Source organism: Drosophila melanogaster, chromosome 2L, assembly GCF_000001215.4.
Source record: "Drosophila melanogaster chromosome 2L".
Lineage (NCBI taxonomy): Eukaryota > Metazoa > Arthropoda > Insecta > Diptera > Drosophilidae > Drosophila > Drosophila melanogaster.
Window position 1 is genome coordinate 5,207,080 of NT_033779.5, and position 24,435 is coordinate 5,231,514.

Below are 24,435 nucleotides of genomic sequence, written 5' to 3' on the forward strand. Positions count from 1 at the left end.
TACGTTTTGGTTTTACAGGTTTCATGCTTATCGATATTTTATTACCTATCTTGTTTAATTGACTTTTGATCGAGCGCTACGAGATTAATGCAATCAGACTAAAAAAAAACAAACAAATTTTAAAAGAGGAAATTTATTAAAATACGATTAGATTGCTTCCAGCGCGTGTCTATTTTTTTGGCATAAATATAGGCCCCTGCGTTAATCTGTAGCCCATAAGCTTCCAACATGTGCCCAGTAACTACATTTCTTGTCCTCGTGCTGACCCTGTTGGTTCTGGTCTACGTGTTTCTGACATGGAACTTCAACTATTGGAGAAAACGTGGCATCAAGACGGCTCCCACATGGCCATTTGTTGGAAGTTTTCCCAGCATTTTCACAAGAAAGCGAAATATTGCCTACGATATTGATGATATCTATGAGTATGTATACAATATGAGTGAGAAGGGCAAGCTATAGTTATGTTGTATAATAGTGGAGTCAAAGCGCAGTTTATACTTAATGGGTGTAAAAATCAGAACAGTCTTCTCTAGAGCTAATATAAGTTACTTTTTGATGTGAACTTTTTGTTTTTGCAGAAAGTATAAAGACACGGACAATATGGTGGGCGTTTTTACCACCCGAGTGCCCCAATTGCTGGTCATGTGTCCGGAATATATACACAAGATCTATGCAACCGATTTCCGTAGCTTTCATAACAATGAATGGCGTAATTTTGTAAGTACTCGTAAGTTTAGTAAATAATGGATAATCCATTACTGAATTACAATGTTCATAGGTGAACAAAAAGACGGACATGATATTGGGCAACAATCCGTTCGTGTTAACTGGCGACGAGTGGAAGGAAAGAAGGTCGGAGATCATGCCAGCACTGTCCCCCAATCGAGTAAGGAACCACATTAACCATCTATCCAATCAAAATTCTATCTTTGAATTCCGTAAGGTCAAGGCCGTTTATCCAGTATCGCAGAGCGTATGCAAAAAGTTCGTGGAATATATCAGGCGACAGCAGCAGATGGCCACCTCCGAGGGATTGGACGCCATGGATCTGTCTCTTTGCTACACCACCGAAGTAGTTTCCGACTGCGGACTGGGAGTATCGGCCCAGAGTTTCACGGACACTCCCACGCCGCTGTTGAAAATGATAAAGCGTGTGTTCAATACCTCCTTTGAGTTCATCTTCTACAGCGTTGTTACCAACCTGTGGCAAAAGGTGCGCAAGTTCTACAGCGTACCGTTCTTCAACAAGGAAACGGAAGTGTTCTTCCTGGACATCATCCGGCGATGCATTACTTTGAGACTGGAAAAACCAGAGCAACAGCGCGACGATTTCCTCAACTATATGCTGCAGTTGCAGGAGAAGAAGGGCCTGCACACGGATAACATCCTGATAAATACGATGACCTTCATTCTAGACGGATTCGAGACTACGGCTCTAGTTCTAGCGCATATTATGCTGATGCTGGGACGTAATCCGGAGGAGCAAGATAAGGTCCGCAAGGAAATTGGCAGTGCGGATCTGACCTTTGATCAAATGTCCGAGCTTCCGCATCTGGACGCCTGCATATATGGTGGGAAATTCTATCTTGATCTCTTGATATTCAGTTTCTTTAACTACATTATAAAATTTTATAATTTTAGAAACTTTGCGTTTGTTTTCACCGCAAGTTGCAGCACGTAAGCTGGTCACCGAACCCTTTGAGTTTGCGAACAAGAACGGACGCACTGTGCACTTGAAACCCGGAGATGTGGTTACTATACCGGTAAAAGCTCTGCACCACGATCCGCAGTATTATGAGGATCCTTTGACATTCAAGCCGGAACGTTTCCTTGAGAGCAATGGAGGTGGTATGAAAAGTTACAGAGACAGGGGTGTTTACCTAGCTTTTGGCGATGGACCTCGTCACTGTCCAGGTTGGTGTTATAAAAATTTATCTGAAAATCACATACTACAATAAGTCGATCTCTACATTTAGGAATGCGATTTGCGCTGACTCAACTTAAAGCAGCTCTGGTGGAAATCTTGAGGAACTTTGAAATCAAGGTTAATCCTAAAACCCGCTCGGACAATCAGATAGATGATACTTTCTTCATGGCCACCTTGAAGGGTGGTATTTACCTGGACTTTAAGGACCTTTAAATAATAGCAATAATCATAGTAAGCTTTAAGCTTAAAAAACTGGATAAAGAGAAGTTGTTTGCTCGAAATAACAAAAATTAAAATTAACCTTGATTAATGCATGATAATAAAAAAAAAATAAAATGCAGTAGAGATTTATTACTCAAGAAAGGCAAATGTTGCGGATGATCCACAACAAGGCTCGATCGAACATGGTTCGACAGTGATGTTGCATGCGCAACAAGTTCGATTGCTAGTGCGCAACATGTCGGTTGTAGGTTGGCCATCCGATTTTAAATACTTGCAAGATATAAGATTTAATTGAGATTTTATAATAAAAAGTAATAAGAATTATAGAATTATAGATCAAGGGGTGTATAAAGAATATAAAGAAATCGATTCACCATCATAGGCATCTCAAGGCTCAAGCTCAAGGGCAGTTTTGGTGGAGATCGTAAGAAATTTCGAAATCAATGTAAACGTCAAGACGCGATCGGATAATCGACTGAATGACATCTGCTTGACGTATTTTGAAGAGCGATAGTAAAATGGCTGAAGTGTTGTTGTAAGTGTTGATAAGATAATGCGCCAATTAAAAATGAAATCAGAAATTTGATTAACTACTTAGGTGCTACACACATTGTTTGTCCAGAGTATCTATACCCATTACTCGTTAAATGAAAATGGGTATGTTGTATTCCTAGAAAAGTATGCAACTGATAGATGGACCTTCTGAATACGACACATTGTTTTTTGTTTTCATCAAGCATCGCACTTTGCAATCCTACTTATTTATTTAAAAGTCGATACATTGCTATTTTTCCTTTAATTGTTTATGGTTTATGTATATGTCGTTTAATTTCACAACCGTTTATTCCATTTCTCTATGCTACTAAAACCGTTCCCTTAAAACACATCTTTATCTGCGTGCTTTAGATACATATGCCATGTACAATAATTGTAAGTTTGAGCACTTAGTGAAATGACAAGCTGAAAAGTTCTGTTTCATCGTCATATCATAAAATGGCTTTTCTTAACAGTTTTTGTACTACTACTTTGTGGCGCATGACCTAGGACTAGGTATATTGTAGCCCCTTGATCTTGATAACGAAATCAGGCATTATCTTCAAATGGTGCAATTTTATATACGACAAATATTAACAGCGGTGGTGAATGCAATTTGATCAATTTGTTTACTGGGTGAATCCATCCACTTGACTGGCGCGCAAGTTCAATTTAAATGACTGCGGCAGCTCAATTGAGTTCCAGTTGGTTTTCATCCGCGTTGGCGAGAGGTTGTGCCATGTGTCCGATTTCCACGGCTCTTTTTGTAATTGCGGCCATCCTGGCCTTGATCTATGTCTTTCTAACATGGAACTTTAGCTACTGGAAGAAGAGGGGCATTCCAACGGCCAAGTCATGGCCCTTTGTGGGCAGTTTTCCCAGCGTTTTCACCCAGAAACGGAACGTAGTCTACGACATCGATGAGATCTATGAGTAAGTGTATAGAGTTAGCTACGTTATCTGGTTACTGATTGCATCATCTCATTAGGCAGTACAAGAACACCGACAGCATTGTGGGAGTGTTTCAAACCAGAATTCCACAACTAATGGTCACAACTCCGGAATATGCGCACAAGATATATGTTAGTGACTTCCGCAGCTTCCACGACAATGAGATGGCTAAGTTTGTGAGTAGATTGCAAATACATACTGGTCTTAGGAGCCCATTTCATAAGTTAATTCACACAATAGACCGACAGCAAAACGGATCCCATTTTGGCGAATAATCCGTTCGTATTGACTGGTGAGGCCTGGAAAGAAAGACGCGCCGAAGTTACACCCGGACTTTCGGCAAATCGGGTAAGCTTAGGTTGCCCTCGAATTGTTTATTCAAAACTTATCTCGTGCTAATGTTTATTTTCACTGGGGGCCCTGATACCCTTATCAATTGAAGTGCTCCAATCAATTAACGCTCTGCCTCCCCAAAAGGTCAAAGCTGCCTATCCCGTCTCGCTGCGCGTTTGTAAAAAGTTTGTGGAATATATAAGGCGACAGAGCCTGATGGCCCCCGCCCAAGGACTAAATGCGAAGGATCTCTGCTTGTGCTACACCACCGAAGTGATTTCCGATTGTGTCCTGGGCATTTCCGCCCAGAGTTTCACGGATAATCCCACACCCATGGTGGGAATGACCAAGCGCGTCTTCGAACAGTCTTTTGGCTTCATTTTCTACACGGTGGTCGCCAATCTATGGCCACCAATCACGAAATTCTACTCCGTTTCGCTGTTCGCCAAGGACGTGGCTGCGTTCTTCTATGACCTCATGCAGAAGTGCATCCAAGTTCGGCGGGAAAGTCCGGCGGCACAGCAGCGAGATGACTTCCTCAACTACATGTTGCAGTTGCAGGAGAAAAAGGGACTGAATGCGGCGGAGCTGACCTCGCACACAATGACATTTTTAACGGACGGATTCGAGACCACCGCACAAGTGCTTACCCACACACTCCTTTTCCTGGCACGCAATCCCAAGGAGCAGATGAAGTTGAGGGAGGAGATCGGTACCGCCGAGCTGACCTTTGAACAGATAAGTGAGCTGCCCTTCACCGAAGCCTGCATCCATGGTGAGTTTTTTGGCGAAATCTGAAGTTATTTAGTATGCGTATAATATCTATATCTGCAGAAACTTTGAGAATTTTCTCACCTGTTCTGGCTGCCCGCAAGGTGGTAACTGAGCCCTGTGAACTGACGAACAAAAACGGAGTGAGCGTGAAACTGAGACCCGGGGATGTAGTCATCATTCCTGTGAACGCCTTGCACCACGATCCCCAATACTATGAGGAACCTCAATCGTTCAAGCCCGAGCGATTCCTGAACATCAATGGCGGAGCCAAAAAGTACAGAGATCAGGGTCTATTCTTTGGGTTTGGCGATGGACCACGTATTTGCCCCGGTGGGTAACATCATTTTTGAAACAATTAAAGTTACTAAAAAAAATCTATGCATAATTTGTAGGTATGCGGTTTTCACTTACCCAAATCAAAGCTGCCCTGGTGGAAATCGTGCGAAACTTCGACATCAAGGTTAATCCCAAAACTCGCAAGGATAATGAAATTGATGATACCTACTTTATGCCAGCCTTAAAAGGCGGCGTTTGGCTGGATTTTGTTGAACGCAATTAGTTATTCAATAATGTTACGACTTTATATTAAATATAGTTTATCCAGTTGCATACATGTTATATTTCCAAACACTCTTAATACTTTAATTTTGTAACTTAAAACCACACTTTTAGTCTCGACTTAGGGCTAGTTGCACTAGGGGCAGCACCTTGATAGAGGACAAGTCTGCCAGAATCGCTTCGATGCTATCCAACGAGGCCACCTGCATGATGCTCTCCTTTCGAAAGCTAAGAATGATGATGGCGAATAGAGGAAGGATCTCCAAGCTATCAAAGCCAAGGATCTGAAAAGGAAGGGATAAGTACTGCCAATAAGAACGGAGGTGTATTTCGTACCAGATCCCAGAGGACCAGCAATTGATCGGGAGGCAAATGTCCGGAAAACGCTCGCATAAGCCATTTGAAGACCACCCGCAGGCTAAGGAAAGATATGTCGTGAAATGGGTGAAATAGCTGTCTAACGAAAAACCCAATCCCAACTCACGGCTGTATCTGAAGCTCTCGGAAATGGGACCATAACTGCGGTTCGTATGTCTGCAGCAGCTTCTCGAAGAGCAGGCACAGACTGACAATCCCTTGAGGATGCGTGTTTATGGTGGTCAAGCGATGGCAGTACCGGATATAGAAGGCCCGGAATGTATAGTATAGACTCACCGGCGAGTCATACAGATAACAAAAGGGGGCGGCAAACATGCAGATGCCGTGGAAGGGCACCACACCCGATGGAGGACCTTCGTAGGTCTTGCCCTTCACCGGAAACGTCTCGTATTCCACACATCCACCGATATCGGTGTCCCGAGAAAAGCAGAGCAGCACCTGGTAGAGCACGTCCTCGAACACAAAGTACTGGTCGTCGTTGGAGGCCGTCAACTGAATGTCCTTGAAGACCAGTTTGTCAACGATGTGATCCGTAGTCCAAACGGCATTGCGCAGCTTTTGCCAGTACTCAATATCCTTCGGGGGTATAGAGATGTATAATGAGGTTATTGATCCCAAAATCAGTAGTTACGTAGTCATGTAGCTTGCTGTCCAGCACCGAAGCCCAGAGAGCTCCCCTATAAGGTGCGGGTGTGCAGCCCTTCTTCAGAAACTGCTGGCACATGGGCGCATGCCTGGCCTCCAGAATCCTCTGGCACTGAACCGTAAGATCCGGCACTCCCAAATAGCTATCACTTCGCAGCAGATCCGCGTAGTGGGCACGCAGCTCGAAAAGATTTTTCACAGGTAGTGCAATGTGGGAGAACTCCCATTGGGGGATTTGACTAATGAGCAAAATGATTATTTACCTGACTGATTTAAACCAAAACTTACTCTGTATTTTCAGTGGTTTTGGCGGGTCCTTTTAGCGAGAGTAGCACCTCCAGTAAATCCTTTGGAGCGTAAACAGGCCTATAGTTGGCCAGATCTAGAAGTTTAACCATGGTTAATTGTTAGCTTCAATATTTACGAAATGCCTACCCATATTGTAGTTGCTCAGTTCGTTCCACTTGGCCATAAAGTCCTCGCGATCAGCACTGATCCTTGGTTGTCCATGCAATGGAACCTTCAGCTCTGTACACATGGCATTCAAACTCTTCCTAACCCTTCGATCCCAAAGCACACCAGCTCTTTTTAAATATCCAAGTGGATCACTAACGGTGGGTTTCTATTGGAAAATATAGACATAAGTAAAGAACTATTTAATTCATTTTCCCTAGCACTACATACTACTAATACCCCTAAGGCTAACTCTATAGTTGTGGCACTTCGAGATCTTCCGGTATTATGTATCATTATAATTTGTTTTATAAACGTTAAGGTATAAAATAAAATTTTGCCAATAAAGTCAAAAAGTAGAAAATGATAGGAGCAGCATGGAATACTTTTAAATACCACTCCAATTATTCTAAATTCAATTACAAGAAATTTGATAAATTGTATCTTAAAAGTTGTACCCACCGCTCCCTGTTTGTTGGCCAGGTTTTTGTCATCTGTTTTCGACAGCCGCGTGCGGACCAGGTTGTAGACAATATTCCGGATCTCCGTCTCCAGTCCGGCGCTCTTGATGGCATCCTCGAGGGTGTTGCGCATATCGTGAGTATCTACGCTGGGATTGCAGACCAGCTTCTGCAGCTCCTTGTAGATGGGCTCGTAGCTCTTAGTGTTCTTGATGGCCGCGATTACCTTTGCGGTCATATGGTGGATGCTGGCATCCTGCAGCTCCTCCATGCCGATAGCTCCTTGACCCGACCGTTCTTTCTACGTATTACTCTGCCACTGACTACCAACTAACTATTTACACCGTTTTGATACCGATTAGCCCCAAAACTTTGGGCGCTCCTAACTCCGTCGTTTGACTTTTATCGATCAAACTCCGTCGCCTGCTTTGATTTGGAGTCGATTCGATTCCGAGTCACATCCTCGGTTGTCGTCGCTTCTTGGCGACGGAATGCAAACACTTGTTTGGCTGCTAGTTTCGCGTTAGTTGTGATTTGATTCGTTCGTTTTGCCGCCCCTCGCAACCAAGAAATTCCATTATGTTTCGTTTCGAATGAAAAGCCAGAGGCGCGTGAAATTGCTTTCCATATACATTTATTTTCACGCACACCGAAACACGCTGAAACTGAAACTGAGTGGCGGCAACTTTTCCTTTTTCTTGGCATCTGTCACCTGGCCCAACGAGTTGTTGACGTGGTCGTCGGGTTGGCTCCTCCTGTTGATTGCGAAGGTGGGCCAAACTCACCTGAACATGTCAGAGTGTCGAAAGTATTTCACCTGAATATTTAGACCAGGCCGAAATATGATTTTGAAATGGCAAAAATTTTTACACGAAAATAGAGATATATAATCCTCTATGTGGTACATTATTCAATGTTTATTTATGAATTAAAAATATTCGTTTTAAGATTTGGATAGCATCCCTTACTACGTTCCAATCAATTTATCTATAATATCATCGTTCACGAAAGTTCGACCTTTTAGTTGGCGGCTTATTGAGGTAAAGTTCTCTCCCTTGGCATAAGGAGGACCATTATTGGTATCCAGAAAATACCTGCCTCTGGCTCTGCAATTAAATAGATAAAAAGAGATCTGGAAAAATAGGTGCTGGCACTTACTTCGGATCCACGTGAAAACCCATCAGCTCTATATTTTTATCAGGAATGCAAATTCCCTTTGCGAAGCTTTTAAAATTGGGACAGTAGAAGCCATAGAATCCAGAAGGTGACGAAATAGACTCGGCATAATAGTCTGCTGCTCGGTTATGGTAGCAGAAATGAGTCTCCACTAAAGTCAGAACAACGAAAATGAAAAATATAGGTAAAGCAGATGGCCTTAATATTACTAACTCTTATTAATGGGTCCGCAGTTGGGCTGTGATACACCCATGTTCAAGTAGAAGTCCACGTGACCCACTGCATCCAGTAAGCCAAGCATCGTGACATCCGTGTGCACGACGTCCACGAACTTGGCATCAGTGGGATCGAGCTTTAGAGCCGGATCCTTGACCATGTAAAATGGTTTTGCCGGATCGAGGGCTGTAATATGCTCCAGCTTGTGTTCCGGAAGAAACTGCCCAATGAAGCCTGCGACATGGGCACCTAAGCCCAAGCCAATTAGGTGCAGATCCTCAATTTTGACCAATCCGCTCTCGAGGAGTACTCGTAGCAACTGAGCAGTACAGCGAGCTACGTATTTGGCATTGTGCACCGCTTCCGTATAGCAGGGTTCATAGGCTAGTTTTGGATAATCCAAGGATATCAAATTGTAATCCTGTGTCAGGAACAGCGGACGTAGCTGGGTATTGGGACTGAAATCGCGGTGCCCGTTGAATCCATGGATCAGAACCTTGAGCGGTTTGTGGTGATAAAATTCAAAACGATTAAGTTCAAAAACTGAAAGCTTAGTTCCCTCCTGATTTTCTTTTCTGCAGATACGGATAGATAATGAAAATCATAGTATAAAACCATTAATCTTACGTGTATAGCCAAAAGGAAATGTTGGCATTGGGACAAATTTCGTTTTGCAGGGAAAAACAGTTCATATCATCTAAGCCAGCAACGAGCATAACACTCGAGAAGCCTAAAACACGATTACTTTATGACTTTATTATTAACTCAGCCTGAATTACCTATTAAGACCAAGATGTTATTCATCATTCTCTTCGATTCCGTTGAGGCCTTTACTGATTTTTTTATTTTCCGACTTTATATGCTCTAGGTTCCATAAAATCTTTTTAATTAAGTTTGTCTCGTTCAACCGAATAAGTAACCGGAAAGCTTTTCTAATTGCAAAATATGTGCATCTGTAGCGCCCAGGGAGGAGCAGTAAAATATTATAGCAGTGGAATTCTGCATAAAAGTTAAATATGATTAAATTATAAAAAGAACAGAAATAGAATTTTAAAAATCAATTTAAAAATAAATAGGAAGTCAGTAATTAATTAATTCGCGGTTGACTTCGCTCCTGGGCAGAACAATTTGCAGTGGTAATTACATCGTAAATCTAGCCTTAAATTTCATGCCACCAAAATGTCAGCGTTCGAATTAGAACTTATGCCACAAGTGTGGCCAACACTCAACTCAAGCTATTTATACAGATACACATTTTGGGCATTGAAAATTATGCAAAAACAATCGAAGTGCCACTGTGTGAGTGCACTGTGGTCGCCAGAGCAACCCAACCCAACCCAACCCAACCCCTCTTCCCATTGTGCCATTCCGTCACCTCACTGGGACATTCCAAATGTGTTTCACGTTTTGTCATAAATAATAAAACTCAAATGACCATCAAAGCCACTACTGTGCGCCTTTGCCAAAAAAAAAAATGCCGCTGCCGGAAGGTTACCCACTCATACAGAACTATCCAAATTCGAATTCGCATCCAAATCCGAACCCATGCCCAAAGAACCATAGCATCCCCCACAATTGGCCTGTCCATCTAGCGTGATGTCCATTTGCCAGCCTGAATGCCTGTTTGTTTGTTTTAAAGCAAAAATCTAAAACCAAATCAACATTTTTCGAGACCAAAGTGGAGAGGATGGAGGTTGAGGATCGGATGGGTGTGTGGTTAACCGCAGCACTAGTGGCTATGGGTAGAGTGGGTAGCCAGCAAGTAGTCAGCAAACGGCAAAGAGCCTGTGGAATTGGCTGTGGACCAGCCATCGGCATCTGGCCCACACTCATGATCATATGGACAAAAATTGCTATAAAGTACTAAAAATACAATTACCGTGAGAAAATCGCACTGATTTTGTGACTGATTGTGAAGACGTTTATAGTCGATTTTTAGTGACTGACTGAGTGACCGACGGACCAGGCCATGCACACATCTCAACTCGCCGAAATATGGATGCGAGGGTGTACCTATATCTGTATCTGTATCTGTATCTGTATCTGTATGTGCTGTATCTGGTGTATCCGTTGTATCTGCTGCTCTTTTGCATAATTGTGGCGTGCGCTGTGCGCTCGTTTTTCCGGCTGCCAGCGCCAAAGATGATGGAGATGACGTCGCCGTTCTGCCGCCGACCTTAAGGCATCAGTACCCTCCCACCTTACCCAACCCCAGCCAATACCCAACCAATAACCCAACCAACAGGAGGCAGGCAGTGCACCTGTAACACTTTGATCTGATTTAGATCAGCGTCTGGCCAGAATCAGTCTGCGCATCCGCCTCCACCTTCACCTACACCTCTGTACCCACCGCCACCTCCACTAGTTCACATTCCAATGGCTTGGTTAATAAAGTGTTTTGCCGAAAAGCCAAACCAACAATAACCCATGGATGGGATGCTCTGCTCCGCTGCTCCTCTGCCGACGAGGTGTACAACGCTGCGTATGAGTGACGCTTCCACTAAGCGAAATTTGTTGTTTATAAATAATGATCTTGGCCAGGCGATCGGTTTAGTGCGCGCCCGCAGGCCAACGCAGTTGGAACGCATTGGAGATTGGAATACTCGCTCGCTCGCAAATTGTCGTTTGGCCAACAGATACAAAATGGTATCTATCGGGTGTTGTTTTTGCATTTCTCTGGGCGGGTGGATATTGTGCAATCGATTATGATGTGATCGGGCTAATTTTTGGTAACCGCAGGAGGACGACGAGAAAATGGACATCATGCGCAAGGCATTCCAAATGTTCGACACACAAAAGACGGGCTTCATTGAGACGCTGCGTCTGAAGACGATCCTCAACAGCATGGGTCAGATGTTCGACGATAGCGAACTGCAGGCTCTGATCGACGACAACGATCCGGAGGACACCGGCAAGGTTAACTTCGACGGCTTCTGCAGCATCGCTGCCCATTTCCTGGAAGAGGAGGATGCCGAGGCCATCCAGAAGGAGCTGAAAGAGGCCTTTCGTCTGTACGATCGCGAGGGAAATGGTTACATCACCACCTCAACGCTGAAGGAAATTCTCGCCGCCCTCGACGACAAGCTCTCCTCCAGCGATCTGGACGGCATCATCGCTGAGATTGACACTGATGGATCCGGTACCGTGGACTTTGATGGTAAGTATTCCCTTGTAATTAACAAATATGTGATGCTGACTAATTGCCATTTTCGATCACAGAATTCATGGAGATGATGGCGGGCGAGTAGAAAAACCACGAACGCTGATAAAACCAACAGAAAATCGAGCTTTTGGGTTTAATTATAATTTTTTATTATTTTTAAATAAATTAACTAACCGCTTTAATACAAAACTTTAGTTCTTGTGGTCTGCGAGCAGTAATAATGAAACAGAAAAAAAACTGAAAGATACATATCCATCTAGTTCATATAGTTTACTTGTTGCTCTTACAGGCTAGTCATCTAACTCTAGCTTAAACAAGGTTACATGATAAGAACGATAAGATATAAGTTAAACGGTTACAGATAAAGATACATATATAGTATTTACAGAATCGCTTATAACGATAATATATAATATATATACTATATATATGTATGGTTAGCGGCCTATAAACATCTTTGCTATTTACACAAAACAAAAGAGCCGACACAAGTGCACTTCTCGAGATACGCAACTGCCAGTTCTATATATCTCTGGTTATAAATACAAAAATATGTGCTACTAAAAGGGGAGGAAGGGAGTCGGGCTCCTGTCTGTTGGCTCCTGTCTTTACACTTTGTCTTAAGGCAACTAATTCCGTGGATTTTACAAAAGGCAGCATTTACTTGCACAAAGTCTGCAAAGTTTACACTTAAACACTAGATACAAACAAAACATATAAGGACATGTTCTATGTTGAGGCTAAAGCCTCGGGGGTCAAAGAATGGGCGACTTAACTCGTTTAGTTAAAGCGTACAAAAGCTGGCACAAAAATTAATGTATGTTACATATAAATTTCGATTCTTTCGATTGATTTTTTGTTTTGATCTCATATTTATGTACATCGACATGAATAGGTGTCATCCAAAATACTCCCTATATTTCTCAAATAGTTAAAGCATTTTTCTAACCAAAGATTTTGCAAGGGGCCTTAGTAACTAGCTCCTGCCAACTTATATCTAAACTCTAGCTTACAATCAGTGCGACGGTTTAAGTAACCGTAGTATAGGCACCTCTGAAGGATCCTCTGCTTTACTCCGCTCACGTACAAGCAACTTACGATTAGAACCTAACTATGAATTTCCGGACAAAAGGTCGGAACTGCGTATTCAACAGAAGTTGAACAAAAACAGAAAACTAAATGCAACTTAGGTTAAACCTAAAACGAGACTACAAACAGCTGCTTAGACAATCTTAATGGGCACATCGATTAGACAGTCTGTTTCCAGTCGCCCCAGCGTCTTCTTTACGCGCAGGGCAGTCAGCCGAACGGTGGGATTCGGGTGCCAGCACTCCTGCATGATCTTGGATACGGTGGCGAGTACATCATCCTCCTGCCAGCGTGATGGTATCGGCGGCCGGAAACCCTTTACGCACACAACAGCGTGCATGTCCTCGAACGTGGGATCCGAGGGCACCACATCGTGATAGGGCAGGGCGTAGTCCTCGCAGGTGGTCGTCTTGGTGCCCGATACGGGTGTGTAGCAGCGACGGGTCATCTCCCACAGAACGAGACCCACTGAATACATATCAGCCCGTTTGAACTCTTCAAACTGCTTGGGATCCAGCTGCTGACTCAATACTTCTGGAGCCATGTAGCGTCGAGTGCCGACACGTGGATTCTGTGCAATGTGAATGACATCCAGTTCCGAGTTGTACTTCACTGCCAGCCCGAAGTCAGCAATAGCGCACTGCCCATTCCGCTTGACCAAAATGTTCTTGCTCTTGATATCGCGATGAGCGATAGCTGGTTTGCCAGGGGTTCCGAAAATCTCGTCGTGCAGGTGGGCCAATCCGGAGGCCAGCGAAAACGCCAGCAATTGCAGCTTCTGCGGATTGATCACCGACATTGAGAGGTAATCGTGTAGGCTGCCCATCTCGTGGTAGTCGGTGATCAGCAACATCTGTGTCCAGCTACCATTACCCTTGATATCGGCGGCAATGAAGCCCAAGATATTGTCGTGTCGCATCAGCACTGTCTGATAGATTTCAGTCTCGCGGAACCAAGAAGCCTCTTCGGTCGTAAAGAAGGTCTTGACGGCCACCCGCTCATCGCGCCATTTGGCCAGCCAGACCTCGCCATATCGTCCTTTGCCCACCAGTCGCACCATCTGAATCTGCTTGGCAATGGTTCTTTGCACCAGCAATGGTAATCCCGATCCGGAGCCCGAACTCTGTTCCACCAGTTGTGACAAAGGCGACAGCTGTGAGTTGCACATTGAGTTGATGAGACGTGGCTGCTTGCGCAGCTTCTCGCGTCGCTTGTAGGTGAAACATAAGCTAGCCACGATCAGCATAAACACGGACAGGGAGATGATGATGGAGCCAAAGACGGCCAGCGTGTGTAGGGACTCGCTGCTCACGGGCAAATCCGGCGCTGGTGTGGTCAGCTTGGGTGTGTAGGTGGGGTACAGGTCACGGTTGCAGAAGTCCTCCTTGTCGCAGCAGACAATGTTCTTGCCATGCAGGTGGGGTACAGCGGCTACCTTGCACTGTAACAAAAAGATATTTTCATTAGCTATGGATTTATTGTATGGATTAATAGGGGACTCACCATGAGAAAACCACCGTTGTCTTCGGGAGGCATGCATCCATATGTACGCTCCTCCTCGTACATCCCGGTCGTCTCATCGTAAAGCTGTTGGACTGCGCTGAAGCAACTGCCACCGGGTCTGGTCTCGCAGGTTCCATTGCTTACATTGTCCGGACAACTGCCATCGCAGTAGCAGGTTAGGGAGCGGGCTAAAATGGCAACAGAATATAATTAATATACCATTCATTGATAATCCATATGAAATGAAGAGTCTGGTAAGAATCAAATTATCTTGTTAACATCACCAATTTTACGACTCTTGCGTATTTATTCCTGCCTGAAAATGGGATTGGTCATGACTTTTAAGCTAATAAAAGATCTTAGCTTCCTTAACGTCTTTTTCTGACTTTACGCTTCCCAAAGACCCCTATAATATGTCCTTATGATATCCGGTTATAATAACTAGTCGTCTGTTGCAGTAATGCACTTAAAGTTGACGAGTGGGTTGGTCTTATCCCCACCTTTAAACCAATCATCCACAATCTTTCATTGGGATTAAGTACAGTAGTAAACTGCTAACATTGTTTCCTAAAAACACTAGTTACTGCTTCTCTTCCAACCTTAATTATAATCTCCTTAATCCTGATCATAAATCCGAAAACTACAGATTAAGCAAACAAGAAGTCTTCAGGAGGTTTATTAACGTTTTATTGCTATGCTTCGAAAGTTTTTAACTTCCGTACTCGGACCTGTATTACAATATTAGTGGTCAAGTAGTACTCCCAAAATCAATCTGATGAGTTGGCTATTTTGAGTCTGCAATTATAAACGCCGGCAGAAACCAAACCGCAACTGTAGCACAAAAATGCGTTTGAGCATGAAGAGTGGGCCGTGGCTGCAAGTAGCAAGTAGCAAGTAGCTGGTAACGGTAACTCGAGCAATTGATTCAGGTCGCTGGCAAATCTGCAACTAATTACAAGCTCGTTGCTGTTTCTTCTCGGTAGCCTAGCTGCCTTTTCCACCACCACTTGACCAAGCCATCGGCACACGAGGAGGAGCGCAGAGCTGCAGCTGAAGCTCAACCGTTATGGAGTGGGCGTTGTGGCCATTGGGCGCTAGTTTTACGGCCATTTGCCGCCTGCGACAGCCATCGAGGAAAACATTAAGTGCGTTTTCCTCGACGGAGATGAGGGGCAGACAGCCGTTAGATGAATGAGTTACGGTCGAGTGGGTGGCTTTCCCATGGATCGTCGGATTGCTGGAGTGCCACGACCTGCTCAATACGATTTCGCATTTAATTGCATTCAGCCGCTTGCAGTTGAGTTCATTCATAAAAACGCCTTTAATGCCAAAGCGAATGTGCCATATTTTTTACGGTTCGTGGCTGGCACAAGGTGATTTGTTTACCCACAGACTGTGCGAAAGGTATTTAGCATATTTTTAGACATTTTTATTGACCATTTATAAATCGTAAAGCCCGAAACGGATGTGTGTCATGCTGGATCTGCTGGATACTTTGGAGCGCACATAGATCGTTCCGCACATTTGCTGACTAGCTTTCGGTGTGGATTGTTTTCCGATTCTCATTATTGTTTATTGGCGTTCGCAATTCTGGGAAAACAAAACTCTCGGATTCCATTCCATTCGGTTATTTACGCTCAAACGAGCTCGTTACAAGACCCCGGCCATCCATCAAAGCCACAACATTCACACGAAAAACGAGATCGCAGATCGCAGTTAAGAGCTATTAATGGTAATGCTTAAAAATGCTCTGAAAGATACAATTCCGCTGATTAACGATGCGAATTCCTAGCGTTTCTTTTTTTTTCGGGGGAGCCATATCCGAACAGGTCGCGTGTTGCCAAGGCTGCAGCACAAAAAATGCAAGTGACACATGCATACCACTCACAGTGCGCACTTTCAGTTGCAGATACAAATACAAATACTAAAGAGCGAGACGCAAACAAATCCACAAATTGGCGGATGTTGCCTGCATTTGGGCACGCCCATTGCTACGGCGAGATAATAATTTAATTACAATTTAATAGCCAGCGACAGCTGCTGTTTGGTCGCTGTCGCCACGCGTTTCCCTCGCGGTTTTTATCGCGCCAATTGTATCTGATGTCGGTTGGCATGCAAAACGTGCAAAACGATGCAGATACATAGCCAGCCAGCCAATTGTTTTGGGTTTCATTGAAAACTAGCTGTGTTTCAGCTAGCCAAGTTTTATTCGCTGCCAACTTTTATCCGCAAATACCTGTTGCTTCTCATCTCTTTCAGCAAAAGCAACGAAAACAAATCACTGAGCACCGGGAACGATGACCACGTAGCACGGTAGCCTGTTGCGGTGCAGACAAATTATGAATTTCTTACCAGACCAGACCGACCAACAAAAAAAAAAAAAAAAAATCGGCCAACCAAATTATGAAACGAACCGCGGACAACCAAGTGGCATCCGCCGGGTAGAAAGGGGAATTAAAAGGGCTTGGAGGAAGAAGACGTCGCGCTTCAAAACCAAATTGGTTGCCTCTTTCGGTTAGCTGTTCAGCTTCAGTTTTGGCTCGGGGGGCAAGGCAATGTGGCGGCTCCAAGTTGGCGCCAAGTGCACGCGCTTGCCACTCAGCAAAACCCGAAAAGTGAAGAAAAAACAGATCGGAGGAAACCAAACTGAACCTGGCCGGCAGGCCCAGAACAAAGCAATCTCCAGGTTGGCCTTGTGTGTGAGTTTGTTTGCTAGTTGCCGGTTGCAATAAACAACCATTTTTATGTGAAACTCTTCAAACACGAAAGGGAAGTCACAGGATCAGAGGCCCTATATGGCCGGCATTCAAACGCACAAAGATGCAGCCTCGTAAAACAATATTTCCAATCATAAACGGTTGGCGTAAAAGAAAAAAAATACTGATTCCAATCATAATTGGCATTATTCCAAACATGTCTCCGAAGATATTTCTTTGCTGAGTGGAAAGAAACCAAAAACAGCCAGTAATTTCAGTTTTAAAATATGAACAGCAAATTAAACAACAATAACTTGTGTATTAGTTTGTATTCTTGGCTTGCATAAAACTCTAAACGGATGATTAAGGGATGGGAGATCAAGCTGAAGGCTATAGCTATTCCACTTGGCCCTTGTGGGTGGAGCAAGCCCATCGAATAAATATTTTTAGCCCGGCCAGCCAGTTGATGCGATGTTTGCGGCACGATCTCGACAGGGAGGCGGCAGGCGGCCCACGCCCACAGCCCACAGCTCACGGGCCTCGGAGATTGGAGATCGGATCATCATGGTGACTCTGGGACTATGATGATGTTAGACGCCTGGGTGGTGGGGAATCAGCAGCGGGAAAAACTGCACCCATGTCAGAGGAGCGTTGGCAGCGGAAATCGTTAGCTGAATCATGCCATAAAATATTCCCCACATGCCACCGACAGTGCGTTGCAAAACTATAAACCCATCTCAATTGACAGACCTTTGAACACAACACAGCCACCGCTGATTGTTCTCTATTTGATCGTGCCATTACTTTTGCTACCCACTGTTTATGGCTCGAAAGCAGCTGCTCAAAGTCGAGGGTCTAATTAAAATTGCGAGCCATATAAAGTAATTACGGGTCAATGTTAATCTGCTGAGAGATTCGTTCGCCAAATTGGGCATTACGTTCCGAAAAGGAGTCACAATCGAATTTAAGCGGCTTTGATTACTACAATTTACAACACTTTTAAAAATGTAATAAAAAACGAACTTATCAAATAAGGTCACTAAAGGTAAATTAAAGCTGTTATCGAAGTGGGCTAGTTGTAGATACGGTTAATCTAATTCAATTAGTATTTTAGCATTGAAGCAAGTTTTAACATAGCACAATTAGCAAGATGAGAATGCTAAACATAGGATTAGATAATGCCAGTATGCAGATTGTGCAACAACACTGATAATCTGATTCTTCGTCCTAGTTACTCAAGTGTTTTCTAAAGATGCTCAAGTGTGCGAATAAAAACAAGAAGTACTCGCATAGTCATGTGATCGAGAAATATACACAAGTCTATCTAAATATCTACTACACGTAGTACTCACAGTACAAGAACGCACACCTGACGGCCGGCTGGAGTGAGCTCATCAATGGAATGGAATGGAATGGCTCATGCATCATCAGCTCCCTAATTCTAGTCCAAACAAAAGCAGCATTAACTGCAATACCAACAAACAGAAAGAGCCTGTGACGTCTGAAGAGGCACTTAGCCGAGACACGAACCCTGTTGTTGAATCCAAAACAACAAAAGCTTAATACTCTTTCTAAACTTTTATTTTCATCTTACGCTTTATATTTAGAATATTTCGAACAGTGGCGAACCAAATAGACCGCGCTTTCATATTCCTATTTTTTTTTTTTGAATTGAAAGGGCATTTCCCAGTCACCTGTTAAATACCAAATTCCACTTGTGGCATTTGTGCTTTTCTGCACGTTTTCCTCCGTTCAATTTTTTTATTTTTTTATTTTTGTTTTGTTAGGCCTGCGGACTGTGGGCGCCTGTTTTCATATCCATGGCTTTTCTTGTTTTTGTGCTATACATTTTTATATAATAATGTTAAGTTTTATTGTTCGACGTAGGCAGCGCGGCATGTTGTATTCCCCGGTATTTATTATACAAATTTCGAGAAAAGTGGGCGGCATTTTCCATAATTTCTGTCGTTGCTAATGAATTGACTGGCTAGGCATTTGATTTTCCTACTCGTTTCTGATCCGCAGTCTCCTGCCAAACGTCGGATTTATTTATATTGGCAGATTTATTCGCCCGTTCGGTCCCCAGAGACTTCTACTTGTGACTTGCTGACGTCGTTGGTTTGGCTTTTTTTTATCCAACCGACTGATGCTTGTTTGGTTTGCCTCGCTTTGCTTCGGTTTACTTGGCTATAATTCTTTTTGGGGGCAATTTAAATTTAGTTGCCGCAATTGTTTGTGAGGTTGCCAAATTTTATCAAGGCATTTGCGAATTTAAGTCTGTTTGCGCTTGAGTCAATTGGCGCACGGAACTTTCCTTTGTGGCGTACTGAATGAATTCGCATTAGATTAGACATTAGACGACATTCCCCGCTAGATATCCAGCAAGATAAATCTGTGATCTGTGTAATTAAGTTTTGAGAACTGGTTCTGGTGTTCTGTGGGTCGCTGGTACAGTGAACTCTCGGTAGCATTCGACGCCCACTGTTAACGCACTGTTGCGTCACTGTAGCGCAACAACGAGCGACTGTAAAATCACCATTGTTTTGCGAACAGAGTGCGTTTCGCTTTGCATAAATGCATTTTACAAGCGTTTAATTGACTTTCAAAACGTGTCACAGGCAATACAAACATGTTTTTGCTGTTAGCCAGCAGCTGTAAGCGGCATGAATGGCCAACTGGCTATGGCTTCGGTTTTTGCCTTCCGATAAATCAGCTAAGCAACCAGTTATTTCCCATGCCGCGATTGCTCAGATCCCAAAAGATCGTGGGCGTTTGAGCGAACCTGCCAAGTGCCTCGGGCGGCTGGGCTCTTAATCAAAAAGCCTGTCAAAATTCTTAATAAAACGCGCTGCAGTCTCTCGAAATATTTGCAAGTGTCTCAACGTCGCATGCGTTTTAATTAAGTGTCGCATATTTTTAATTAAATCACAAACGCCCAGGCGACGCGACTTCTAGGCGATAAAAGCCGCGTGGGCTCTGGAGGGAATCCAAAAGGGAGGAGTGCGATTTGAATCGAGCAAATGGGACAGTTGCCACAACAAAATGCTAAACAAAATGTCTGTCTAGTTTAGAGGCTTTTTCTTTCACAAAATTTAGTGCGTGGGCAGCCGGATGCTGTGAATGGATGCTGCCCAAGCTTCTGTGGAGAGGGAAGTCCCACCGACTTCAGAAGACACCTACACTCCATTCCGAGTAGCTGAATAGATCGGGCTTCGACCGCCCTTTGCATAATCTGCATAAATCGTATCTCAATCTACATTAGCCTCAAATTGAATTGGCATTAGACAGAGAAATAGAGTCAGAGACAGAGGGCACACAGATCAAGACATCCGGGTCTATATAGTATATAGAATATATATATATATACCGCACGTATATACATATATACCAGTTTGGTGGACATGTGATCGAGCGAGGAAACTGCTTGAAATGCAAAGCATAGAGTGCTGCATAAATTAGCCGGGTTTCGAGGGAAGATAACAACGACAGCGAAAACAGTTAAGAAAACAAAACAAGCCACTGAGCTAAAGTACTATACACTTACAAATCTAGTTGTAACACTGGAATTAGCTCAAATATTGTAGTATCTCGAATTTATCAGATTGCCTTAACTAGCTGCTCGACCATTAGTAATTACTTATATCGCCACAGCATCAGCATTATTACCGGCTATTTACCAACCGCGAAATCAATAACCAACAGTAGCCCACATGGATTTTATAATTTTTCGCCTGCGGGTTAGCTTCCTTCAATGGCTACTGTGATTATGGCTGATGATGTTGCAACATTGGCAATGAAGTCATCATTATCTATTGGCTTCGGGTTAGCTTCTATTGTGGCGCGCATGTGGGCAATAAATAAAATATTCGAGTACACAAAGAGAAAAAAAATGAAGCAAAATGATTGCCCGCCTGCTTTTTGGTCAAGCGATTGCTAAATAAATCAAGCATACGCCCCGTAAATCATCAGCAATTAATTGTTTTCTTCCCATTTCGTTTTGCATACGCCCTCCAATGAACAATGACTTATAGATTGCCAAAGACCCGGGCCCACATAGTCGTTTTGTATAGACATTAAGATACAATCGTTTGGAATACATTGTAAACGAAGAAAGTTTATGAACTTAATTAGGATTTTATTGTTGGCGAGAGAAATGCCATTTTAAATAAAGCCGGGGCGTTGTTTTCAAGCGTTAATTGAAAGTCAAGAGTCATCGCAAAGTCTTATGACCGCAAAAAAAATTGTTGGTATTCATCAAGTTAATATGTTTAGCCAACAAAACTCCAACTAATTTCAGCGGATTTGTCATGCGGGGAATGTGATTCAAGCTTAAAAGCTTAGGTTAATTCCGAGAAATCAAATAACTATCAGTTTCGTTAGAAATAGGAATTTATGCTCCAGGTGTGAGCATAAATTTATGTTCCCCAAATCCTTGTGGGAATTATACCCAGGGTTCTGAACAAACCCAGAAATGGGATACAAATACAAGCCTAAAGAAATAAATTAATCGTCGACTGGAGGGAGAGGAGGCTGTTTGGCGAGTAGGGGAGGAGCGAAAAGACTTTAACCCAAAGTTGAAGTCAAAACAAAATCGTTTGTTTTCCTAACAAAAAAAAAAAAAAAAAAAAAAAAACGAACAAAATAAATAAAAAGAATGATGGCGAAGGTAAACGGGTTTATGGCGCTGGTTGCCAAGCCTCTGTGGTTGTTGCCGTTGTTGTTTGCACACTCCACGCTTGGGCATGACAACTTTTAAAACGATTTTTCCTTATAAACGGCTATAATTAATGCTTGTGTTGCCTATTTATTTATTTGGTTTTTGGTGTGTTTCTATTTGGTATTTGTCTTTTCGGAGTCGCGTGGAAATTGTGAATGAAACGCTAACAGGAAAGTAAAACAATCGCCAAACAAATCTCACTTGCCAATGAGCAGATGGTCGATGCTAATGGTCAGATTTGTGTCTGACACAATTTGGCATATGGACTATCCCCAATCTGCCCTCGCCTTCGTTTGGGCAATTAAAAACAATTGCACATCTGCGATAGTGCATAATTTTCCTATATTTTTATCCGACATTTTTCCTCTGCATACGGCAGCCGAATCAACACAATCAGCTTTAATTAGAGAGCCCGGCGGGCAGACCGCGCTGATTTGGCTTAATGATTTTTAATTGCAGGCGCAAATTATTAAAAAACATTCGACAAAAAAAAAACACATGTGCATATACAAATATGAAAAATTGCAGCAGCTGTGGACCACCCAGGCGAAGGCGTTTAAAAACGCGCCGAAATCGCCAGCGACTCGCGCCAAACTATCATAGGTGAGTAATTCGTTGAGTCTAAATTTTTTTAGGTTTCTCGACAATTTCTTTTTTTTTATAATCTATTACTTATCTACATTTGATATTCTATATTCCAGACTTTTCATTTTCCTCCAGATTTGACACTTACCTGAAATGAAAAGAAGTGTGGAAAAAAGTTAGCAATTTATCGTAATCAATGTTCGGCTAAATTAAAATCACAAATAAAATCATCAGCTGTCTACATAAAAATCTTATCGGCCAGCGACTTTAATGTCGGACATTGAATTACAGCTCGAGAGCAAAAAAAAAAGAGATATATAAGACACAATTTGCATAATTCAATGGCAGCAGCAGCTGATATAATTTTTATTGCGATTTTATCAAGAAATCGAAAATGAGCAAACCGAATCGGGGGATCAATGACATTAATATTGATATTGGGGCGATGATTGCCAATCATCATCGCCGCAAGATCGAAATTGGAATTGGATTCGAATGCAAATCAGGAGGAGGCGTTAGCCAAAAGTCACTCAAGCCGAGATCAAGATGATCAGACGATTTGCTCCACAGTAGCGAAATGGAGGAGCATTCTTTTTTTTTTTCGCTGCCTCGTTGCCTTGGCTGGGTCAAAATTAAAATAAAAACAACAGAGCGGCTAATTAGTCGTCGTCGTCTTGAATGTTTCGCTTCTTTTTGTTTCTAAATCGAAATTTATGCGCCTGCCAGACGAAATACCAAATGCTATTTGGCTAGAAATAAACTTGTACGCAGACATTGTATATATAGTATATATGGCTATAGCTTGGCGGCACGAAAATAAAGTCAAGCTGTCTGCGCATTTGTCGTCTGCGATTTGTTGGCAACATTTTACGTGCGACGACGACTCCTTCTGAGAAAACGATTATAAATTGCCAAGGAAACAAGGAAACTCACGACCAAGCAGGGACTCAGAATTCAGAAGTAAAGCTTAAGTGGGGGGGGGGGGTTGTACAGTCGAAATTGTTCTTCGAAAAACCCAGATTTACAACTGTCACAGATACCAAGAGGCCACAGCGGATGTCCAGCAGGGATCGTTGATGAATCACCCAGTGGCGCCCGAATAGGGACTTTGCATACGAGATTTAAGTGCATGTGGGTGGGCCGCCAGCCAACAATCAATGCAAGTCGCGTCAAAATGTCAATTCGATTTATGGCCACAGCCCATTTCGCATACAAAAAAGTTCGAAAAGCAATTCCAAACCGATCAACCCAGCAACATGTTGTTGCTGCTGCTACCGAAGCATTTGCTACTGCAGCAGCAACATGTTGCTTCTAGCCGTTTGATTTTGGCCAGACTGTTTGACTGCTGGCCATTATTGTTACGCTTTTTTGGTCACCTGATGATGAATCAAACATTGGCGACCACTCGCTACCTTTTAAGGCTGCCCCGGCGACAGCATGACGTGTGCAGGCTTTTAATAGACAGGAAAGCAAGCATATATATATATATAAATCGCAGCCAGCAGACTAACAGACACCGAAAATATGCAAATTTCGGATTTCGGTTTTCGCATTTCAGATAGAAAAATAAAACTCGAACGTATATATAGCAATATTATTTTATATGATATGCACATACGGCCAAATGAGCAATACGTGCCAATGTGCGTTGTCATTGGCTCTCGACTTGCGATTCGCGCGATTCTCATTGTGCGGCTAACAAAAGTTGTTGCCGTTGTTGTGTTTGCAGTCTAATAAACATGCCGCCGTGCTGTCTGTGCGACACATTTACCAACCAACAACAAAAGTTGGTGAGTGGTTCCCATAAAAGTTAGAATATGTCCAGCAACAAAGCGAGTGTGTATTAAAAATCATTTTTCTGGCCATTAGCAGCAGTTCTATATAGCTGACAAAGTTAGCATGGAGCTGCTAATTCTTACAGGATTATCAAGATTAAAACTCCAAAGAATGTGGAACAATGACCATGCAAAGCAGCTAAGATCATAAATTTTGAAAGAGAGCTGGTGGAAAGAACAGATATGATGTTAATCCTGCATAAGTCAAACAGCTACAGC

The 24,435-nt window shown here is 43.0% G+C and overlaps 6 protein-coding genes across 15 annotated transcripts in view; 3 read left to right on the plus strand and 3 right to left on the minus strand.

Annotated features, from left to right (window-relative positions):
- The first annotated feature begins 187 nt into the window (after positions 1–187).
- Positions 188–2,266, plus strand: Cyp28d2 (Cytochrome P450 28d2). Its single transcript, NM_135067.3, has 6 exons — positions 188–422; positions 579–717; positions 779–886; positions 944–1,571; positions 1,642–1,914; positions 1,977–2,266. The coding sequence occupies exons 1-6, from the start codon at positions 229–231 to the stop codon at positions 2,138–2,140; spliced, it is 1,506 nt and encodes a 501-aa protein (NP_608911.1). The 5' UTR covers positions 188–228; the 3' UTR covers positions 2,141–2,266.
- Positions 2,267–3,380: 1,114 nt separating this feature from the next.
- Positions 3,381–5,366, plus strand: Cyp28d1 (Cytochrome P450 28d1). The gene is made up of 6 exons (NM_135068.4): positions 3,381–3,616; positions 3,672–3,810; positions 3,875–3,982; positions 4,112–4,742; positions 4,802–5,071; positions 5,134–5,366. The coding sequence occupies exons 1-6, from the start codon at positions 3,423–3,425 to the stop codon at positions 5,298–5,300; spliced, it is 1,509 nt and encodes a 502-aa protein (NP_608912.1). The 5' UTR covers positions 3,381–3,422; the 3' UTR covers positions 5,301–5,366.
- On the minus strand, positions 5,316–8,002 carry CG7742 (uncharacterized protein). 4 transcript variants are annotated; one of them, NM_001298686.1, is made up of 7 exons: positions 7,238–8,002; positions 6,758–6,944; positions 6,611–6,704; positions 6,309–6,561; positions 5,784–6,253; positions 5,636–5,717; positions 5,316–5,583 (listed from the first exon to the last, which is right to left on the minus strand). In NM_001298686.1, the coding sequence occupies exons 1-7, from the start codon at positions 7,505–7,507 to the stop codon at positions 5,410–5,412; spliced, it is 1,530 nt and encodes a 509-aa protein (NP_001285615.1). In that variant the 5' UTR covers positions 7,508–8,002; the 3' UTR covers positions 5,316–5,409. The 4 variants fall into 4 exon arrangements, with proteins under 4 accessions (NP_001285615.1, NP_001285617.1, NP_608913.1 ...); NM_001298688.1 differs by having other exon boundaries at positions 7,238–7,777; NM_135069.3 differs by having other exon boundaries at positions 7,238–7,651.
- A 107-nt stretch (positions 8,003–8,109) lies between these two features.
- CG14034 (uncharacterized protein) lies at positions 8,110–9,463 on the minus strand. 2 transcript variants are annotated; one of them, NM_001298689.1, is made up of 5 exons: positions 9,408–9,463; positions 9,256–9,358; positions 8,626–9,203; positions 8,395–8,563; positions 8,110–8,342 (listed from the first exon to the last, which is right to left on the minus strand). In NM_001298689.1, exons 1-5 carry the CDS (start codon positions 9,433–9,435, stop codon positions 8,204–8,206), a joined length of 1,017 nt encoding a protein of 338 aa, NP_001285618.1. In that variant the 5' UTR covers positions 9,436–9,463; the 3' UTR covers positions 8,110–8,203. The 2 variants fall into 2 exon arrangements, with proteins under 2 accessions (NP_001285618.1, NP_001036339.1); NM_001042874.2 differs by having other exon boundaries at positions 8,133–8,342.
- Positions 9,464–9,621: 158 nt separating this feature from the next.
- Positions 9,622–11,974, plus strand: TpnC25D (Troponin C at 25D). 3 transcript variants are annotated; one of them, NM_001298691.1, is made up of 3 exons: positions 9,622–9,764; positions 11,368–11,785; positions 11,848–11,974. In NM_001298691.1, exons 2-3 carry the CDS (start codon positions 11,383–11,385, stop codon positions 11,874–11,876), a joined length of 432 nt encoding a protein of 143 aa, NP_001285620.1. In that variant the 5' UTR covers positions 9,622–9,764; positions 11,368–11,382; the 3' UTR covers positions 11,877–11,974. The 3 variants fall into 3 exon arrangements, with proteins under 3 accessions (NP_001285620.1, NP_001285619.1, NP_608915.2); NM_001298690.1 differs by lacking the exon at positions 9,622–9,764 and adding an exon at positions 10,713–11,274; NM_135071.4 differs by lacking the exon at positions 9,622–9,764 and adding an exon at positions 11,175–11,274.
- Positions 11,921–24,435, minus strand: part of tkv (thickveins) — a 52,385-nt gene continuing 39,870 nt past the window's right edge. For all 4 annotated transcript variants that reach the window (NM_175975.2, NM_175976.2, NM_175977.2 and 1 more), the window contains 2 exons: positions 14,384–14,571; positions 11,921–14,321 (listed from right to left, as the gene is read on the minus strand). In NM_175975.2, the coding sequence (NP_787989.1) occupies positions 13,014–14,321; positions 14,384–14,571 (1,496 nt within the window). In that variant the 3' untranslated portion in view covers positions 11,921–13,013. The remainder of the gene's footprint in view (positions 14,322–14,383; positions 14,572–24,435) is intronic.

Coding starts and splice junctions, on each gene's coding strand:
- Cyp28d2 (NM_135067.3), top strand. CDS start 229: ATGTGCCCAGTAACTACATTTCTTGTCCTCGTGCTGACCCTGTTGGTT. Junction 423..578: donor GATATTGATGATATCTATGA/GTATGTATACAA, acceptor TTGTTTTTGCAG/AAAGTATAAAGACACGGACA. Junction 1,915..1,976: donor TGGACCTCGTCACTGTCCAG/GTTGGTGTTATA, acceptor CTCTACATTTAG/GAATGCGATTTGCGCTGACT.
- Cyp28d1 (NM_135068.4), top strand. CDS start 3,423: ATGTGTCCGATTTCCACGGCTCTTTTTGTAATTGCGGCCATCCTGGCC. Junction 3,617..3,671: donor GACATCGATGAGATCTATGA/GTAAGTGTATAG, acceptor TCATCTCATTAG/GCAGTACAAGAACACCGACA. Junction 3,983..4,111: donor CCGGACTTTCGGCAAATCGG/GTAAGCTTAGGT, acceptor CCTCCCCAAAAG/GTCAAAGCTGCCTATCCCGT.
- CG7742 (NM_001298686.1), bottom strand. CDS start 7,507: ATGGAGGAGCTGCAGGATGCCAGCATCCACCATATGACCGCAAAGGTA. Junction 6,705..6,757: donor ACTGAGCAACTACAATATGG/GTAGGCATTTCG, acceptor TTAAACTTCTAG/ATCTGGCCAACTATAGGCCT. Junction 6,254..6,308: donor ACAGCAAGCTACATGACTAC/GTAACTACTGAT, acceptor ATACCCCCGAAG/GATATTGAGTACTGGCAAAA.
- CG14034 (NM_001298689.1), bottom strand. CDS start 9,435: ATGATGAATAACATCTTGGTCTTAATAG. Junction 8,564..8,625: donor CTGCGGACCCATTAATAAGA/GTTAGTAATATT, acceptor TTCTGACTTTAG/TGGAGACTCATTTCTGCTAC. Junction 8,343..8,394: donor GGTTTTCACGTGGATCCGAA/GTAAGTGCCAGC, acceptor ATTTAATTGCAG/AGCCAGAGGCAGGTATTTTC.
- TpnC25D (NM_001298690.1), top strand. Junction 11,786..11,847: donor CGGTACCGTGGACTTTGATG/GTAAGTATTCCC, acceptor TTTCGATCACAG/AATTCATGGAGATGATGGCG.